The 15913-nt window shown below is 40.4% G+C and overlaps 1 protein-coding gene across 1 annotated transcript in view; it reads left to right on the top strand.

Annotated features, from left to right (window-relative positions):
- Positions 1-15879, top strand: part of LOC127632977 (ankyrin repeat domain-containing protein 13C) — a 33566-nt gene extending 17687 nt beyond the window's left edge. Inside the window, exons 4-13 of the mRNA XM_052111833.1 lie at positions 1759-1844; positions 5778-5823; positions 6290-6356; positions 7381-7525; positions 7612-7743; positions 8145-8306; positions 11695-11774; positions 13301-13399; positions 13478-13578; positions 14560-15879. Coding sequence (XP_051967793.1) covers positions 1759-1844; positions 5778-5823; positions 6290-6356; positions 7381-7525; positions 7612-7743; positions 8145-8306; positions 11695-11774; positions 13301-13399; positions 13478-13578; positions 14560-14690 — 1049 coding nt within the window. The 3' untranslated portion in view covers positions 14691-15879. The remainder of the gene's footprint in view (positions 1-1758; positions 1845-5777; positions 5824-6289; positions 6357-7380; positions 7526-7611; positions 7744-8144; positions 8307-11694; positions 11775-13300; positions 13400-13477; positions 13579-14559) is intronic.
- Positions 15880-15913: the final 34 nt, after the last annotated feature.

Below are 15913 nucleotides of genomic sequence, written 5' to 3'. Positions count from 1 at the left end.
TTAATGAGTGAGGGAAAGTTGGAGCGTGAGATCGACACGCGGATCTGTGCAGTATCTGCAGTAATGCGGTCGCTGTACCGGACCGTGGCAAAGCTCTCAATTAACCAGTCGGTGTATGTTCCAACCCTCACCTATGGACATAAGCTTTGGTTAGTGATCGAAAGAATAAGATCCCGAATACAAGCGGTCGAAATTAGTAGTCTTTCTTCGTAGGGTGTCAGGGCTCACCCTAAAGGATAGACTAAGTGGTCGAAGATGGATGGATGCAATATAACAATTAAAATGAAAAATTTTTATAGTTTATTTAGAAGTAAAGTTATAATAGAGAGATGGATACATGCTAAACAAATTAATATACATGAATGTGCTTTGAAGTTGGTACATTATGAAGAACTTGAGATGAGTATACATTCATGGGGAACCACCTTGTGTCTATAGTAGCTTTTAGATCTGTTCAAACAGGCTATCTGCTAAAATAAAAAACTATATACTGATTTATTGATCCAAAAATACTTCTGCTTACACTTGCTTGCCATGTTTAGACCATTAGGTCTTCGTCATGAATGTCAACATGTGACAGTAACCTCACTGGAAAAACACATCAGTCTACATGACTACTTTTTGATTAAAGCATGACAAACAATAAGTTTCAACCACTCTACCAGAAAACATAACCAAGTATTCTTGGTTACTTTGCCAAACATTAGGAGAGTGATTTCACACTGCTGCTGAACAGCTGTCAAACTCGCTTCCCCGACTCTCATGCGACACAGCCGGACCGTCTTTCTGAGCTTACGGACATGACTTCAACACACAAGAACAAATTACATGTCTGCGATTTTGTGCCAAATCCAGTCAGCAGCCATATCACCCTGCAGCTCTTGCCGGTTGCCCACTGCAGCTAAGCAGGGTTGAGTCTGGTCAGTACCTGGATGGGAGACCTCCTGAGGGAAACTAAGGTTGCTGCTGGAAGAGGTGTTAAAGACGCCAGCAGGGGGTGCTCACCCTGCACTTTGTGTAGGTCCTAAACCCCAGTACGGGGACACTATACTGTAAAAAGGCCCCGTCCTTTGGATGAGATGTTAAACTGAGGTCCTGACTCCCTGTGGTCATTAAAAACCCCTGAACACTTCTCATAAAGAGTAGGGGTGTAACCCCATTGTCCTGGATAAATTCCTCTAGGGAATTATTGATCATGGCCTCCTAATAATCCCCATATATGTATTGGCTCCATCACTCTACTCTCTCCTCTCCACCAGTAGCTGGTGTGTGGTGAGTGTACTGGTGCAGTATGGCTGCCATCACATCATCCAAACACTGGTGGTGTTTGAGGAGCGTGCCCTGTGTGCCATATTATGTGCTTTGAGTGTATTGTCAGAAAAGCACTATAGAAACCAACATTCATTCATTCAAATCGGTCCCAACAGCTCCAAATAAAAATCAGTGTTGTAGGCTTACCGTAATGAATCTAGGTAAGGACAGGGTTTTGAGCATGGATTTTTTAAGTACTCATTAACTTTTGTTAATTCTTTCCAAAACTAATCTTAACGTAGTGCAGCTTTAAGGTGATTAGTTTATGTTGTATCCTTCCTCATTTTGTAAGTTGCTTTGGATAAAAGTGTCTGCTAAATGAATAAATGTATGAAATGTTTCTTTCTGCAATGAATGTATCTTTATGAAACTGTAAAGATACAACAACAGAATAACAGCTGGTATCGTGACGACCCTAGTCTGAAGTGTGTGTTTATTGTGTTGCAGTCACAGCTCTTCTGCGGAAGCTGAAACAGCAGTCCAGGGAAAGTGTGGAGGACAAGAGACCCCGTCTGCTCAATGCACTGAAAGAGGTACACAACCTAACACATGTGAAAGAGCCACGGCACATTTCAGTGCAGGACTCGTGCTGCGCCATTACAAACACCTCTCAGCAGTTTCAAATGCCACACACACACACACACACACACACACACACACACACTAATTACCATCAGCGCTGGCACACTTTTCCGGGAGAGCAAGAGGAACCTGTTGAGCAAGTCGTAGCGTTCTACAGACAGGAAATGACCTACTGGACACAAGACACTGTTTGTCACTGCTCTGTACTGTCCAGAGATCATGGGTTCATCTGTACGCTTTAGTTTGTTAGTTGTGTGTATTTATTATTACTTGAAGCAGGTGGAGGCGTTACTGAAGTGGACAAAGAAAGAACAAAATATATGGTCCGTTCAGGGGCGAAAATCTCATCAAAATGTTGGGGGGGACAATAAACATAACAATTCTCAAGAGCAATTTTTGAAGGGGACACCAAGGGGTTTTTTGTTGTTGCCCCATTTGCATTTGTATTATTTTATTTCTTAAACAATTATTTTAAGAATATATCATTATATTATTTACAATACACATATTTTAATGATATTTTAGGGGGGGACAACCCTCAGATAGATTTCTGCGATTTCCGCCTATGGGTCCGTTAGCATCTGTATGATGTTAGACAGGAATATTTGTCACATTAAACCACCAAAACAAAAATACGAGGAACAAACTCACGATGTTTTGTAAGTGGTGCAGTTTCACTGAGATGGAGTGACACATCAATGTTATCACAAATTAGCTTAAATAGTTCCATCATCTTCGAGAAAGAATATATTTGTATTAATAATAATACAGTCTGCGGCAGATAAGAGATGTTTATGGTAGAGGTCGACCGATAGTGGATTTTGCAGATATCTATATATCTGTAAAGTTGGTGGAAAATGCCAATAAATGATTAATCGGCCGATAGATTTTAAAATGTTTTTACTGTTTAGAAAGTCTTACATGACGGGCACAGACATTGAGGCCAACAATAAATAAAATCCCAGCAGGTTATTGTGTAACCAAAATCCCAATAATAACCAGAAATAATGGATTTGGTGCATAAAGTGGGACTTTTAACTATAAACATACCCGGAATACACTTATTTTGAAATGACAGTGTGGCAGGGTGGAGGGCGGGGCCGGATCGTGATTATACACATCCGGTCCCTTATCAGGCTAATTAAGCCTGCGAGAGGGATAAAGGCTGATTGCAGGCGGTGGTGTGGGAGAGAGAGATTGTTTACGGACATGTCCGTCATGTGTGTTTGTCTTTTGTTTCAGTTAATCATTAAAATATTATTTATATTGTCTAGCCGGTTCTTGCCGCCTCCTTTCCATTGAACTACATGACAGACAGAGACTTGGCTCTGTTACAATCCGCTATATTTAAGTATTTACCAAATTAAGCTTTGTATAGCCTCACTAGATTCAAACTATTGGCATTGATTTGCGCTGATAACCAATAGTTCGAAAAAGCAACTATTGGCACCAATTAATCGGTAAAACCGATATATCGGTCTACCTCTAGTTTATGGACAGTATTTTTTTAAGTAACCCTAAGCTCCGCCCCCGTTGGTTACGGTGGCTCACTCTGACAAGCTCTGCAGATCTCCCCATAGGAGTGAAGGGGAGATTGCCGTGAGCGGCACGTGTTTTGGCAAAATATTCTCATAAACTGAAGGGATGCTAATCTTACGTGGACTGGAATGAAGTCCTTAATTAGATTGTTAAATTATTTCGTAATGTGATTATAAACTGGAGACTGAATCATATCACAGCCACTTGAAAAGAGAAAAACGTAATTTGATGGCGATTACACACCGGATAAAATTACTGTTAGTGAACAGAACTGCTTCAACGTCCCATAACACACTCGCTCTGATGTTGTGAACTCTTATTTACTAGCACCTTAACTAAGACATGAAACAATACATCAATTATTTCACCTGAAGTTATTCACATTAATTTTACCTTAGAGAAAATGTAGGTGTCCTTACTGATGTCATACGTGCTCTGTTGGAAATGAAGACTGACACAAACTTTAATCCATTTATTTAAAGATTTAAAAAATAATAATAATAATAATTTCCTCTCTTGATGGGTACCTTGTGTCATTCACTATGTTAAGTGACCCAGCAACAGTGTATAAATGTTTTAAATATTATTGGATATTTTCTAGAAATCCACCGATATAATTTTTTTTTCTCCTAATTTGTAACGCCCTCTTCCCAATGTGCTCTAAGTCCTCGTGGTGGCGTAGTGACTCAATCCTCAATCCGGGTGTTGGAGGATGAAACTCAGTTGCCTCCATGTCTGAGACCGTCAGCCTCGCATCTTATCATGTGACTTGTTGAGCGCGTTACCATGGAGACGTAGCGCGTGTGGAGGCTTCACGCTGTTCTCCGCAGCATCCACACACAACTCACCACACGCCCCACCGAGAGCGAGAACCACATTATAGACAACGAGGAGGTTACCCCATGTGACTCTACCCTCCCTAGCAACTGGCCCAATTTGGTTGCTAAGGAGACCTGACTGGATTCACTCACACACCCTGTATTCAAACTCACGACTCCAGGTGTGATAGTCAGCGTCAATACTCGCTCAGATACACAGGCTGATATTGGTTTTTAATGACCGATAAGATACTGATAATAAGTGTTCAAAAACCGATATGCACAACCTATTTTTAATTCTTGTGTGCTTTTATGCACATTAAAAACTTAATAAATTATCACTAACCTCTGCTGAACTGCTTTGCAAAACTAATAATATGCACAGTCTACAAATTAATCTGATCAGTCTACAATTAATTTGACTAGTTTTAGTTGCAACATACACTTGTTCAAAGCCCTCTCTCAATTAATATTGAAAAAAATATATTAAAGTCTTTTCTGTCCAGGGGTCTGGGTATCTCAGCGAGTATTGACACCTGGAGTCGTGAGTTTCAATCCAGGGTGTGCTGAGTAAGGTCAACCAAATTGGCTCGGTTGCTAGGGAGAGTAGAGTCACATGGGGTAACCTCCTCGTGGTGGTGATTAGTGGTTCTCTCAATGGGGCGTGTGGTGAGTTGTGTGTGGATGGTGGAGAGTAGCATGAGTCTCCACATGCTGTGAGTCTCCGCGGTGTCATGCACAACGAGTCACGTGATCAGATACGCGGATTGGCGGTCTCAGAAGCGGACACAACTGACACTCGTCCTCCACCACCCGGATTGAGGAGAGTAACCGCACCACCACGAGGACCTACTAAGCAGTGGGAATTGGGCATTCCAACATTGGGAGAAAAGGGGATCAAATTATAAAATATTTCTGTCTGTAAACACGATATTAAAGAACCGATAACCAATTAAGTGCAAAAGCATAAATATCTGTTTAAAATATTGGTCAAACCGATCTAATAAATTCTATACAATTCCACTTAGAACTACTCAAACACTAATGACTGTCATTAGAAAGCAGCGATGTCAGAACAAATGGCAGACGGCAACAGTTGCTAAGAAAGGATTGTGCAGTAACTAATTCAGGGCGGGGCTTAGCAAAGATTCAATTCACTCGTCACTGTCCGGTGTGGCAAAAATTCGATTTTGAACCCTGGTAGAAATACATCAGCATTTACACTTTAAATAAACAAGGGCGACTCGTCTAGAATGAAGAGTTCACACCGTGTCATCAGAAACGATTTGTAGAAACATGATATACTGTCAAAGAACTCATAAGGTGTTTTTTTTGTTGTTTGTTTTTTTTTGTGATATGCGACAAAAGCATTTAAATTCTAAAACTAATTTTACGCTTGGGATTATTAAACTGAACAGAGTTAAAGTTGATGTTCATCTGCTGGTTCTGATTATAATTATGATTGAATGTGCTATATTTTCACTGAGCATTATTTATTCATCATTGTATTTTCATATTTTTCTCTAGCTTGGAGATTTTTATTTGGAGCTTCACTGGGATTTCCAAAGCTGGGGTGAGTTCATTTATAGTCATATGCAGATTACACATTTTGTCTTGTTGAATCAGCAGAAGTACTGGCTAAACAAACCGTATCCTCCTGAGGATGTTACTGAAGCAATGGGTCTGCTGTGTAACATCATTGATCAGGTCAGGACTGGTCACAGAGCATCTCTGCAGGTTTATGGGTGGGAGACAGAGGGATTGTTTATAGCGATGAGGTCATCTCTCTGGGCGTGGCCTTCACAAGCACACACAGAGACACGCCCCCTGCTGGTCACATACAATAAACTGAACCATTGAAGGAAACTGATGGGGGGAGGTTATTACTCTAATAACAATAATAATAATAATCTGACTGTGAACTGTATAATTGTTTATACTTATGACAGTCAATGTCGGGGCAGAATAATAATGTAATTGTCTATTATTCACGTGTTCAGTGTGCTGTTGGCTAAGAGTGTTCACTTTAATTCTCTCAGTGCCTTTACTGTCACGGATCTTGCCCTCCGACACCTGCAAGATCTACAAACAGGGAATTAATATCCGGTAAGTTTCATGAACACATGTTGTATTGTCCTGTAAAGATGCCAGATGAGTCAGTGTGAGGTTCAGGCGGGAGCCAATCACACTCCTGTTCTGAATGATGCATGTTTTTAATAGTCATCTCCAGCACCCACACAACACTGTTAATGTCAGCTCGTTAAAAGTGTTTAACTGTCATGTTTGATGCAAAACATTCACTGGAGTTCAAGGTAGGGATGTGCAAAATTATACATTTTCATTTCTCATGAGGTATTTACATAAATTGCAATAGAAAAAGAGATGTACTTATTTATTTATTTGTAGGAAGTTGTCGCTCACAGTGATAATTTTATGTTTACAAAAAGTCGTAGAAGTTCGGCAAAAATCATGCAAAGCACTATGCGCTTAGTGGTCCTGGTATTTTGGGCCACCCTGTGTGTGTGTACACACATATATACAGTAAAAAAATTGTGGAAGTATTTGAGCCGCTTTTATCCCTGTTTGTGTTTGAAGGAAGTTGATATGTTAGTTTGCTGCAGCATGATGCTCCATTAACCACAACTGCCGCATTTCTTCAAAGTGGTTCCTGTTTGAAATGTGTTTTGAGGAATGTGGAGTAAAGCCAAAACTAAAGTTCTCTGTCCACAATGAAATCTTTTACGAAAATGAGTTAGTGTGGGCGTGGCCTTAGTGAAATAAATAATAATCCTTTCATTTGAATCTTTTTTCCCGTCGGGTTTCTTTTGTGTGTTATAAAACTGTGAGTTTCGACTATAAATTTGGATAAAGATAATGAACTATATTAGTTAGTGGAAGAATAGTTTATTCTGATTGTGCCTAAAAACACCCCTTCCCATGTTAAAGTCACTAACGCACAACTTCTGCTGATTATTTGCTTTAACAATCACTTGCAGAAATGTGACTTTTCAAAATGTTCTGCATTTTTGGTTTTTCCATAGTAAAATTCCCCACATCATAAGACATAAAACATGAGACTGTTTACGCTGAATTAACCTGAAGACTCTTGTTATGTGTGTGTGTGCACTAGTTTGGACACTACACTAATCGATTTCACGGATATGAAGTGTCAGCGAGGAGACCTGAGCTTCATCTTCTGCGGCGACGCGGTTCCCTCACAGTCCTTCGTAGTTCTCGACAACGAACAGAAGGTCTATCAGAGGATACATCACGAGGCACGTGCTTCATCGGGACTTGATCAAGAGAGTTGAGGACACATGTTTATTTGGTGGATTGATCATTTAGTTCTGTGTTGTTTCAGGAATCAGAGATGGAGACAGAGGAGGAGGTGGACATCTTAATGAGCAGTGATGTTTACTCCGCAACACTGTCCACTAAATCCATCACCTTCTCACGAGCGCAGATGGGCTGGCTCTTCCGAGAGGACAAAACGGTTGGTGTCTCCAGTGCAGTAGTGTACATTTATAATAAAAAATAATCAGTGTTTCCTAAACACTCCTGCAACCCCATTCTGCCATGCCCCCATCTGTCATTGGTCAGACAAACAGGTAGTCCCGCCCCAAACTGATTGATCAAATCAGAAGCTGACACATCAGGCCGCAGAAATAAACCAATGAATGTATTGAAAACAGTGTCAGTGTTTACATTCACCAATGATAGTAAACATGACACTTTTAATATCCATAAAATGACACAATTCACCGTTTTTAAATAAAATATGTCCCACTGGAGAAATTTGAGGTGTTTGGTTTTTGAGTTGGATTGTCTCGTTCCGTTTGGGCTGTTTGATGTGATCTGAAAGTAAAACGAGTGTCTCATTGGTGGTTGCCGTAGGAACGGGTGGGGAATTTCCTGGCAGATTTCTACATGGTGAACGGTCTGGTTCTGGAGTCCAGGAAGAGACGAGAGCACTTGAGTGAAGAGGACATTCTGAGGAACAAGGCCATCATGGAGAGCTTCAGTAAAGGAGGAAACATCATCGAGCAGAACTTCGAGGTGAGCTCCGTCGCCGGGCTGCTCTTTCCAGTGGTTGCCATGGTTACATGGCGTAAACGAGGGCCGTGGAAATGTTCTGAAATATAGAAATGCCCTGGGAACCACTTGCACGGGCAAGCACCGCTCATATGTTCTTAAGAATATGTTTTTGTAGCGTTTGTCATTTGGATCAGTGTTTGGATGTTTAACTCATCTGTTCTTTTGTAAACAGCAGTATAGTTATTTGATGGTTGCTGACAATACTTGTTTTCCTCGTTTATAAAACCGGGTTACCCACATTATCGTGAACGACCCATGGACTGTCGCCATAGCTGTTTTTTTTTTTTCATGAAAAAAATCTTCAAAGTGTTGACTGAATGTGCTCCACTCAACTCTTTTGGGTTTAGTTTCAGGTTAAACCGTGCTGTCAGCTCAAGGGTTAAATTGGGCCGGAACGGTGTTCTGGCACCTTCGATTCTACAACATCCATTCAGTTTCTTGTATTCTCCGATGCGGTTTTTGTTTGATCCATTTGACACATTCTGTATAGATATTTCAAGTTTATTATGCTTCGCTCTAAACGGTTTCGGATGATGTAGAGGCAGCATATTCAAGAGTGGCACGAGACTGTGTGCCCCGCATCCAGATGCACGTTCCGCTTCTGTACCGTGCCGTGGTCCGGTCTCTGGTTCATAGAAGTTGTGTAATATGGAATCAACTGCTCACCCTTTCTAAGGTCCGCTGATATGCAGAAGCGATTGTGCTTCGTTCATTAAACACCTGTAGCTATACACGAAGAGATCAGCATAGATCAATACATCAATCCACTTGATCAAGACACTGTAAAACACTGTTATTTGTATATTTATGGATATAGTCCTTTTTGTTGATTCAGCATGATATTTTTCTAGAAAATATGTAGTGGGATTCACTAATGAAAGTGCTTCTTCACACCACAGTGAGGAATTTTAAACTATTTTATGATTGAATGCAAATGAAATAATGAGAATAAAATTTGAGTAAAGGTAGTTGTGCATTAGGTGTTTGTTTCCACCTTAAGAACAAGGTGTATTTATTTTTTTAATTGTAACATAATTAGAAATAAGTTTAGCATGTTCTATAAGATGACCCCCCCACTGAGGGCAAGAATTATGTAACATCCCAGCTGTCATCTGAGTTTTATAAAATGTATAAAATACATTTGATATCGTTCTAAATCAGGTTTTTGACATCTAATGTAAAAAACGAAACCAAATATTCCATGTAATTATGTATTTTCACAATGAAGCTGAATAATGACATGCATAAACAATGACAGAAAAATCATTCAAGAGAATAACAGTAAAAACATACTTCTGTGAATGACTTACCATACAGGCCTATTACCAGTAATCCATATTTATACAACAATGTATTTTATGATAAGTTTATTATAATAAAATATATATATATATATATATATATATATATATAAGGGGTCTGTGTATCTCAGCGAGTATTGACGCTGACTATCACACCTGGAGTCGTGAGTTTCAATTCAGGGTGTGCTGAGTGACTCTTAGCAACCAAATTGTCTCGGTTGCTAGGGAGGGTAGAGTCACATGGGGTAACCTCCTCGTGGTGGTGATTAGTGGTTCTCTCAATGGGGCGTGTGGTGAGTTGTGTGTGGATGGTGGAGAGTAGCATGAGCCTCCACATGCTGTGAGTCTCCGCGGTGTCATGCACAATGAGTCACGTGATCAGATGCGTGGATTGACGGTCTCAGAAGCGGACGCAACTGACACTTGTCCTCCACCACCCGGATTGTGGCGAGTAACCGCTCACCATGAGGAAATACTAAGCAGTGGGAATTGGGCATTCCAAATTGGGAGAAAAGGGAATAAAATTGTAAAATATATCTCACCGGTCTTTAGGGTTCCCCCAAATCCAAAATCCCAATTTAACCCGTGTCAGCTCTTTACTGTGAGAATCTGTGATTTGCAAATATAAATGACCATCTGTGAGAAAATCAAGACAAAAAGTCACGTGACTTATGTATTTGTTCACATTGATTTTGTATTTGTTCACGATCCAGTAGAATTTATAGAATAGATTGTATTGATTTGTGGAATAGTATGTATAAATACATTTTTTATATTTATTGCACATTTAAGCCAGTGGCACACGACAACTACCCTTCATTTTCTCTCAAATGGCCATTTGCATTTGCTAAATATCTTTCTGCTTGTTTGTGAGTCCAGTTTTCCTTTGCAAAGCAGATTGCAAAACATTTGATTTGTTTGTTTAGTTTTGGCACATATTTGGCTCCATAGAAGTGGGTCAGATCACAGGCAGCAGATGGGAGGACTGTGTTTAGGGAAAGATAATGGAGTATCTGTCCTCACTGTCAGAACCATTTAATGAATCAATCAATTATTGAGAGCTATGTTCAGAATATATTAAGTGTTTTACCCCACAGAAAGCTGCACATGTCAGATTAATCCGGATCTACATTTGAACGATCCTGATATATTATATTTATATATTTATATTTTTTTATATTTTATCCAAAGTGACTTACAGTGCACTTATTACAGGGACAATCCCCCCGGAGCAACCTGGAGTTAAGTGTCTTACTCAAGGACACAATGGTGGTGACTGTGGGGATCTAACCAGCGACCTTCTGATTACCAGTTCAGTGCTTTAGACCACTACACCACCACCACTCCATATCTTTTATTTACTTTGAGTCCTTGTTATCTAGGCTGTGATTGACCAGTCTATCACTGAAAGAAACAAGAATCTTAAAGATCACTTTTCATTTCTTCATTTCGGCTCCAGTTTGACTGACTGACAGGAATTCATATGTATCGGGATCGAATCAATTTCAGAACTTGTGAATCGAAATGGAATCGGGAAATCTGTACCAGCCCTACAAGAAAGGGCCGTCACATTCACTCCAGCATCTGAACTTTCAGCATATTAATGTCTTTTAGCTCCTGTTTTGGAAAGGCTGGTTAGTTAGAATGGTTCTAGATCTGATTCTGTTGTCTTTCTTTCCTGGTCTTAGAAATGGTTATGATTCAGGTTTGATGGATGGCGTGCATGACTGCTCATTTTTGTAAGTAGTTTATTGGTAGTCGGCGAGTCATTGTTTATCTTATGCAAGTTAATCACTGCACGCTGTGCACATCATCAGTCTAACAGCAAGATGAGCCGTGCGTCCCATGCGGCTGCCGTGACTGTAAGCATGTGTGACACTGGTTCCCTCTGCTGGTGTTGAACTTGTATTACAACTCAAAATGCTTTTATTTCTTCACCCTCAGGGCAAGAAAATCTATCGATGAATGGTCTGTATTTTTGTGAGTTTCGTTGTAGCTCTAAATTGTGGCATTTTTATGATTCCTGATTTCTCTCTCTATTCTGATAGCCGGTGAGACGTCAGTCGCTGACCCCTCCGTCTCCAAACACTTTCTCCTGGGAGGAGTACATCACCGCAGAGACGGGAAAGTAAGTCTGATCTCCATCATGAATATACATGCACATGGGCAGACCTTTAACCCCTTACACCCTGAAGGTATTTTGACGTATTTTTGCTAAAATGTCATACCCATTTTACCCACACCTGGAGTCGTGAGTTTAAATCCAGGGCGTGCTGAGTGACTCCAGTCAGGTCTCCTTAGCAACCAAATTGGGCCGGTTGCTAGGGAGGTTAGAGTCACGTGGGGTAACTTCTTCGTGGTCGCTATATTGTGGTTCTCGCTCTCGGTGGGGCGTGTGATGCGTGGATGCCGCGGAGAATAGCGTGATGCCTCCACACGTGCTTCGTCTCCACTCAACAAGTCACATGATCAGATACATGGATTGATGGTCTCAGACGCGGAGGCAACTGAGATTCGTCCTCCGCCACCCGGATTGAGTCTGTACGCCACCACGAGGACTTAAGAGTGCATTGGGAATTGGACATTATAAATTGGGAAGAAAAATACAAAAAGAAGAAAATACATTTTGGATCCTGCTCCGAGTTGTGCTACACCACCGCTGACAAAACACACAAAACATGAGCGCTACTTTTTTCAGTTTTACTTGTGCGCTGTCTATGTATGTGCGCTCTGGGGAGTCACATGTGGGACACAAGACTGGTCCAAATATGGAATCTGACTTTCTCTAGAGATCCAGTGAGCGTGATCTGACTCATCTGTGATGTGAATGATCGTGTTTCAATGAATCGCTCTCAGTGAACAGCTTTGCTTGAGCGATCCCTATTAGCACTATTTTTGGGTAGCTCTCATGAAACCATTTGATGTCGAGTGAGGGCTTGTTTGATTCAGGATCGCTGGTTGTAAGTTGTGATGGGTCATTTTCTATATGATGTTTATTTTTCATGAAGTAATAAACCAAAAATGTGATGGAAAGGCTGTTTATCATTGTAATGTTTTGATAAATACATGTGGATTTCACACGCTAGTACTCGCTGTAGTTTGTTCTCTGAAACAAATTAGCTTGTTACATTCTAGTAATCAAGACCTTTCCATAGATATATAACACATGGCCGTGTGATCTTTTGTACGTTTTTTTTTTCTATTTTCATTTTTTCATTTTTTTAAATGGAGCAGTTTTAATTTATCAGCCAATTTCAGAATTTGTAGAATTGGTCAGATCAGCTACATTCATTGTAAAGATTGGAGGCTAAGCTTTAAAACCACACCTAATTTGTGCAGATCAAACAAGTGTTTGTTGAGTATTCGTGTAATTTATTATCCCTGTGATCAGCGCCCCCTAGAGGGCCCGGTACTGGGACGCTCCAGGTTTATTAGTTGTTACTAGAATTATTTGGGACTATGTAAAGGACTGGAAATGATGTCACACGGAAGGGTTTTAATAAATAACATTGATACAAAATGTTAAAAGATATTCAAATTCTCATCATCTAAGTTCGCATAGTGTGTTTCCGGCCTTCACGTGTCGGAACAGGATGATAAAATGATCTTCTGAAAGCGCATCTTCTGTTTCTCTACTGTTGCTTGTCTTCTCAGAGCTCCTCATCTCGGCCGAGAGCTCGTGTGCAAAGAGAGCAAGAAGAACTTCAAAGCAACGGTGGCCATGAGTCAAGACTTTCCGCTGGGCATTGAGTCGTAAGTGTGACAGAATATATTAGACAGATTTTCTAACTGCTGTATGAGATGGACTGTCTAATTTCACTTTCTGTGCAGGTTGTTAAATGTTTTGGAGGTGATCGCACCTTTCAAGCACTTCAATAAACTCAGAGAATTTGTTCAAATGAAACTCCCGCCTGGATTCCCAGTCAAATTAGGTAAACACAGATGCATTCACCACTTTCAGCACTCCCCGTGTCATGCTGCTTGTACGACTCGTCGTCTCCAATGACCCCAGCTATGAGATTCAATTAGTCCAAATAAAGTTGGAAACTCTGTATTTGATAAAAGCTTAAAATGACCTGAAGCACTTTATCTGTTCTTCATGATTTTGCAAAGTCAGTCGGCACAGCCATTGACCAGGAAAATAAAAAATGGAACTCCATGTCAAAAAGGTTTCCGACCCCTGGTCTACATAAAAATCTCATAATCGAGTGCAACAGTGCCCGTCACTTTTTCAGCCATCTTGGCTCCGGAAGTATTTTTCCCATTGATTTATTCCTTTGGGATTTCATAAAAGAGTTCATGAATGAAAGCAATCAGCTCTGAGGTGAATCCCAACATTACAAACTTTGATTTGAAGCAAAAAAGTGTTTAAAAATCAGACAAAAAGTCTGATACAAAAGATACAAGACCGTGTACTTACCGTCTTTAATGAGGGAATGAACTACAATCCCATGATGCATTGCGAATGACGTAATCTAATTAAAAATGATGGGAAAATATAAAACTATCGATTTAAAGTTTTGATTATACATATAGAATGAATATATTTCACATTAATAGTGAGATATTCAGATACACTGCTGCAGAGCTCCTTTGTCTCAATTCTCTGATTGGTGGATTATGGGTAGTGTAGTCCTTCACTAGGATTTCTGCTATTAAACACGATTTTTAATCAATGATGCTGAAATAACATGGACCAATGGCTTCAATAGAAGATTATACCATTAATTATCCACCTCAGAGCTCACGGTAGCTCTGTTGTTAAAGCTTTATAAGATCATTAACAAACAGTGTGTAGAGAAGCTGACTGTTGCGCTCTGTGATGATCATTCCAACACAATGTGAACGCAGCATTAGTGCAAGTTTCTGCTCTGTTACGGTAATGATGATGATGATGATGTTCTCTTCTCTAGACATCCCTGTGTTCCCCACCATCACGGCCACCGTGACCTTTCAGGAGTTCCGTTACGATGAGTTCGACGTCTCGATTTTTACGATTCCTAGTGACTATAAAGAGGATCCCAGTCGTTTCCCAGACCTCTGAGCTGCTGTCCCGCCATCTCCACCCTGGGTCCCCGTCTCCATCTATCCAACCTGATAACCCTAACCACCCTTTGGTTACTTTTGAGTCCGACGTTTGCAAGTTTCATGTAGGAAATACTTTACGTAATATGGACATAAAGGGATGGTGAGCGGACGCCTCGGGAAGTGTTAAAGCAGTCCCTCGGTCAAAGTGTGGAAGGGAACTGGCGCTCAGCAGATACACAGGTGCACTACACTTTAAAGTTTTGTGTTGATTTCTACACCACGAATGGTTCGGTTACATTTGAAACAGCGCCGTGGACGTCCGAGCCTTCAGTAAACATCTACTATGTTCCTGGCAGGGAATATGGCATTATAAGTTATAACATGAGCCTTGTTTTCATATATATCTTTGTACAATTGTTGCAAACTTGTAATCTCTTAAAATATATGTGTATATTTAGGAAAGAAGCAGAAGGTGTCTATATATGATGTCACTTCTACAGATAAGAGAAGCCTTTCTTTATGCGAGTTGTAAATGCCTCATCTTTTGCCTTCTTTTGCTTGTCCTTTGTGTTTTGGTTGCGTAATGGGAAATATCTTCAGATGGGCGTGCGGTACCCGTGCAGCACTTTCCTCGTCACAGTGTCCAGGTGCTTGAGTTACTCACATCCTAATAACTAATGTTTTTGAACAGGGTCAGAATTTAATGTAGCATATAAGTTTAGATGGATTGATAGTGACTGGACATCATCGGTGGACTCACATATATGTATAACTGACACTGTATGTTTACTGAGATATTAGTGCAAAGATGTTTCCAGAAACGTTCAGTAATAGCTTCACATACGGTGGGGAGTGTTTTTATGTTTGTGCTGTGTATTGAGGGAACAGGAGCTCACGTCCACTTCGCACCAGCAGTAAGACCGTTGGACAAATAACCGTTTTGTTGTTCCTCTACAGAATCAAAATAGGCCACTTCCATGTCCCACTACTGGCTAGTGTGGAAAACTCATGCGCTTTGATTTTATGACTATATTTTTACTACAGTTTCTTTTCCTCTGTGTCTTTCAGTTTATTTTCGCTTTATGCCATGAATACTCCTTTCATTTTCTCCGAAATGCATTGAACTCCCTGTTGTACAGTGGGAACCTTGAACCTGTTAGACTTTTACATGACAAATTGTACTTAATAAAATGTCACTGTATTAAACCCCAGCGCTCTTGTGTTTGGTTTGTTTCGTCC

The sequence above is a fragment of the Xyrauchen texanus genome, chromosome 39 (assembly GCF_025860055.1).
Source record: "Xyrauchen texanus isolate HMW12.3.18 chromosome 39, RBS_HiC_50CHRs, whole genome shotgun sequence".
NCBI classification, from domain to species: Eukaryota; Metazoa; Chordata; class Actinopteri; order Cypriniformes; family Catostomidae; genus Xyrauchen; species Xyrauchen texanus.
The sequence above is the reverse complement of the archived record's forward strand: the minus strand, read 5'-3'. Positions and strand labels throughout refer to the sequence as shown.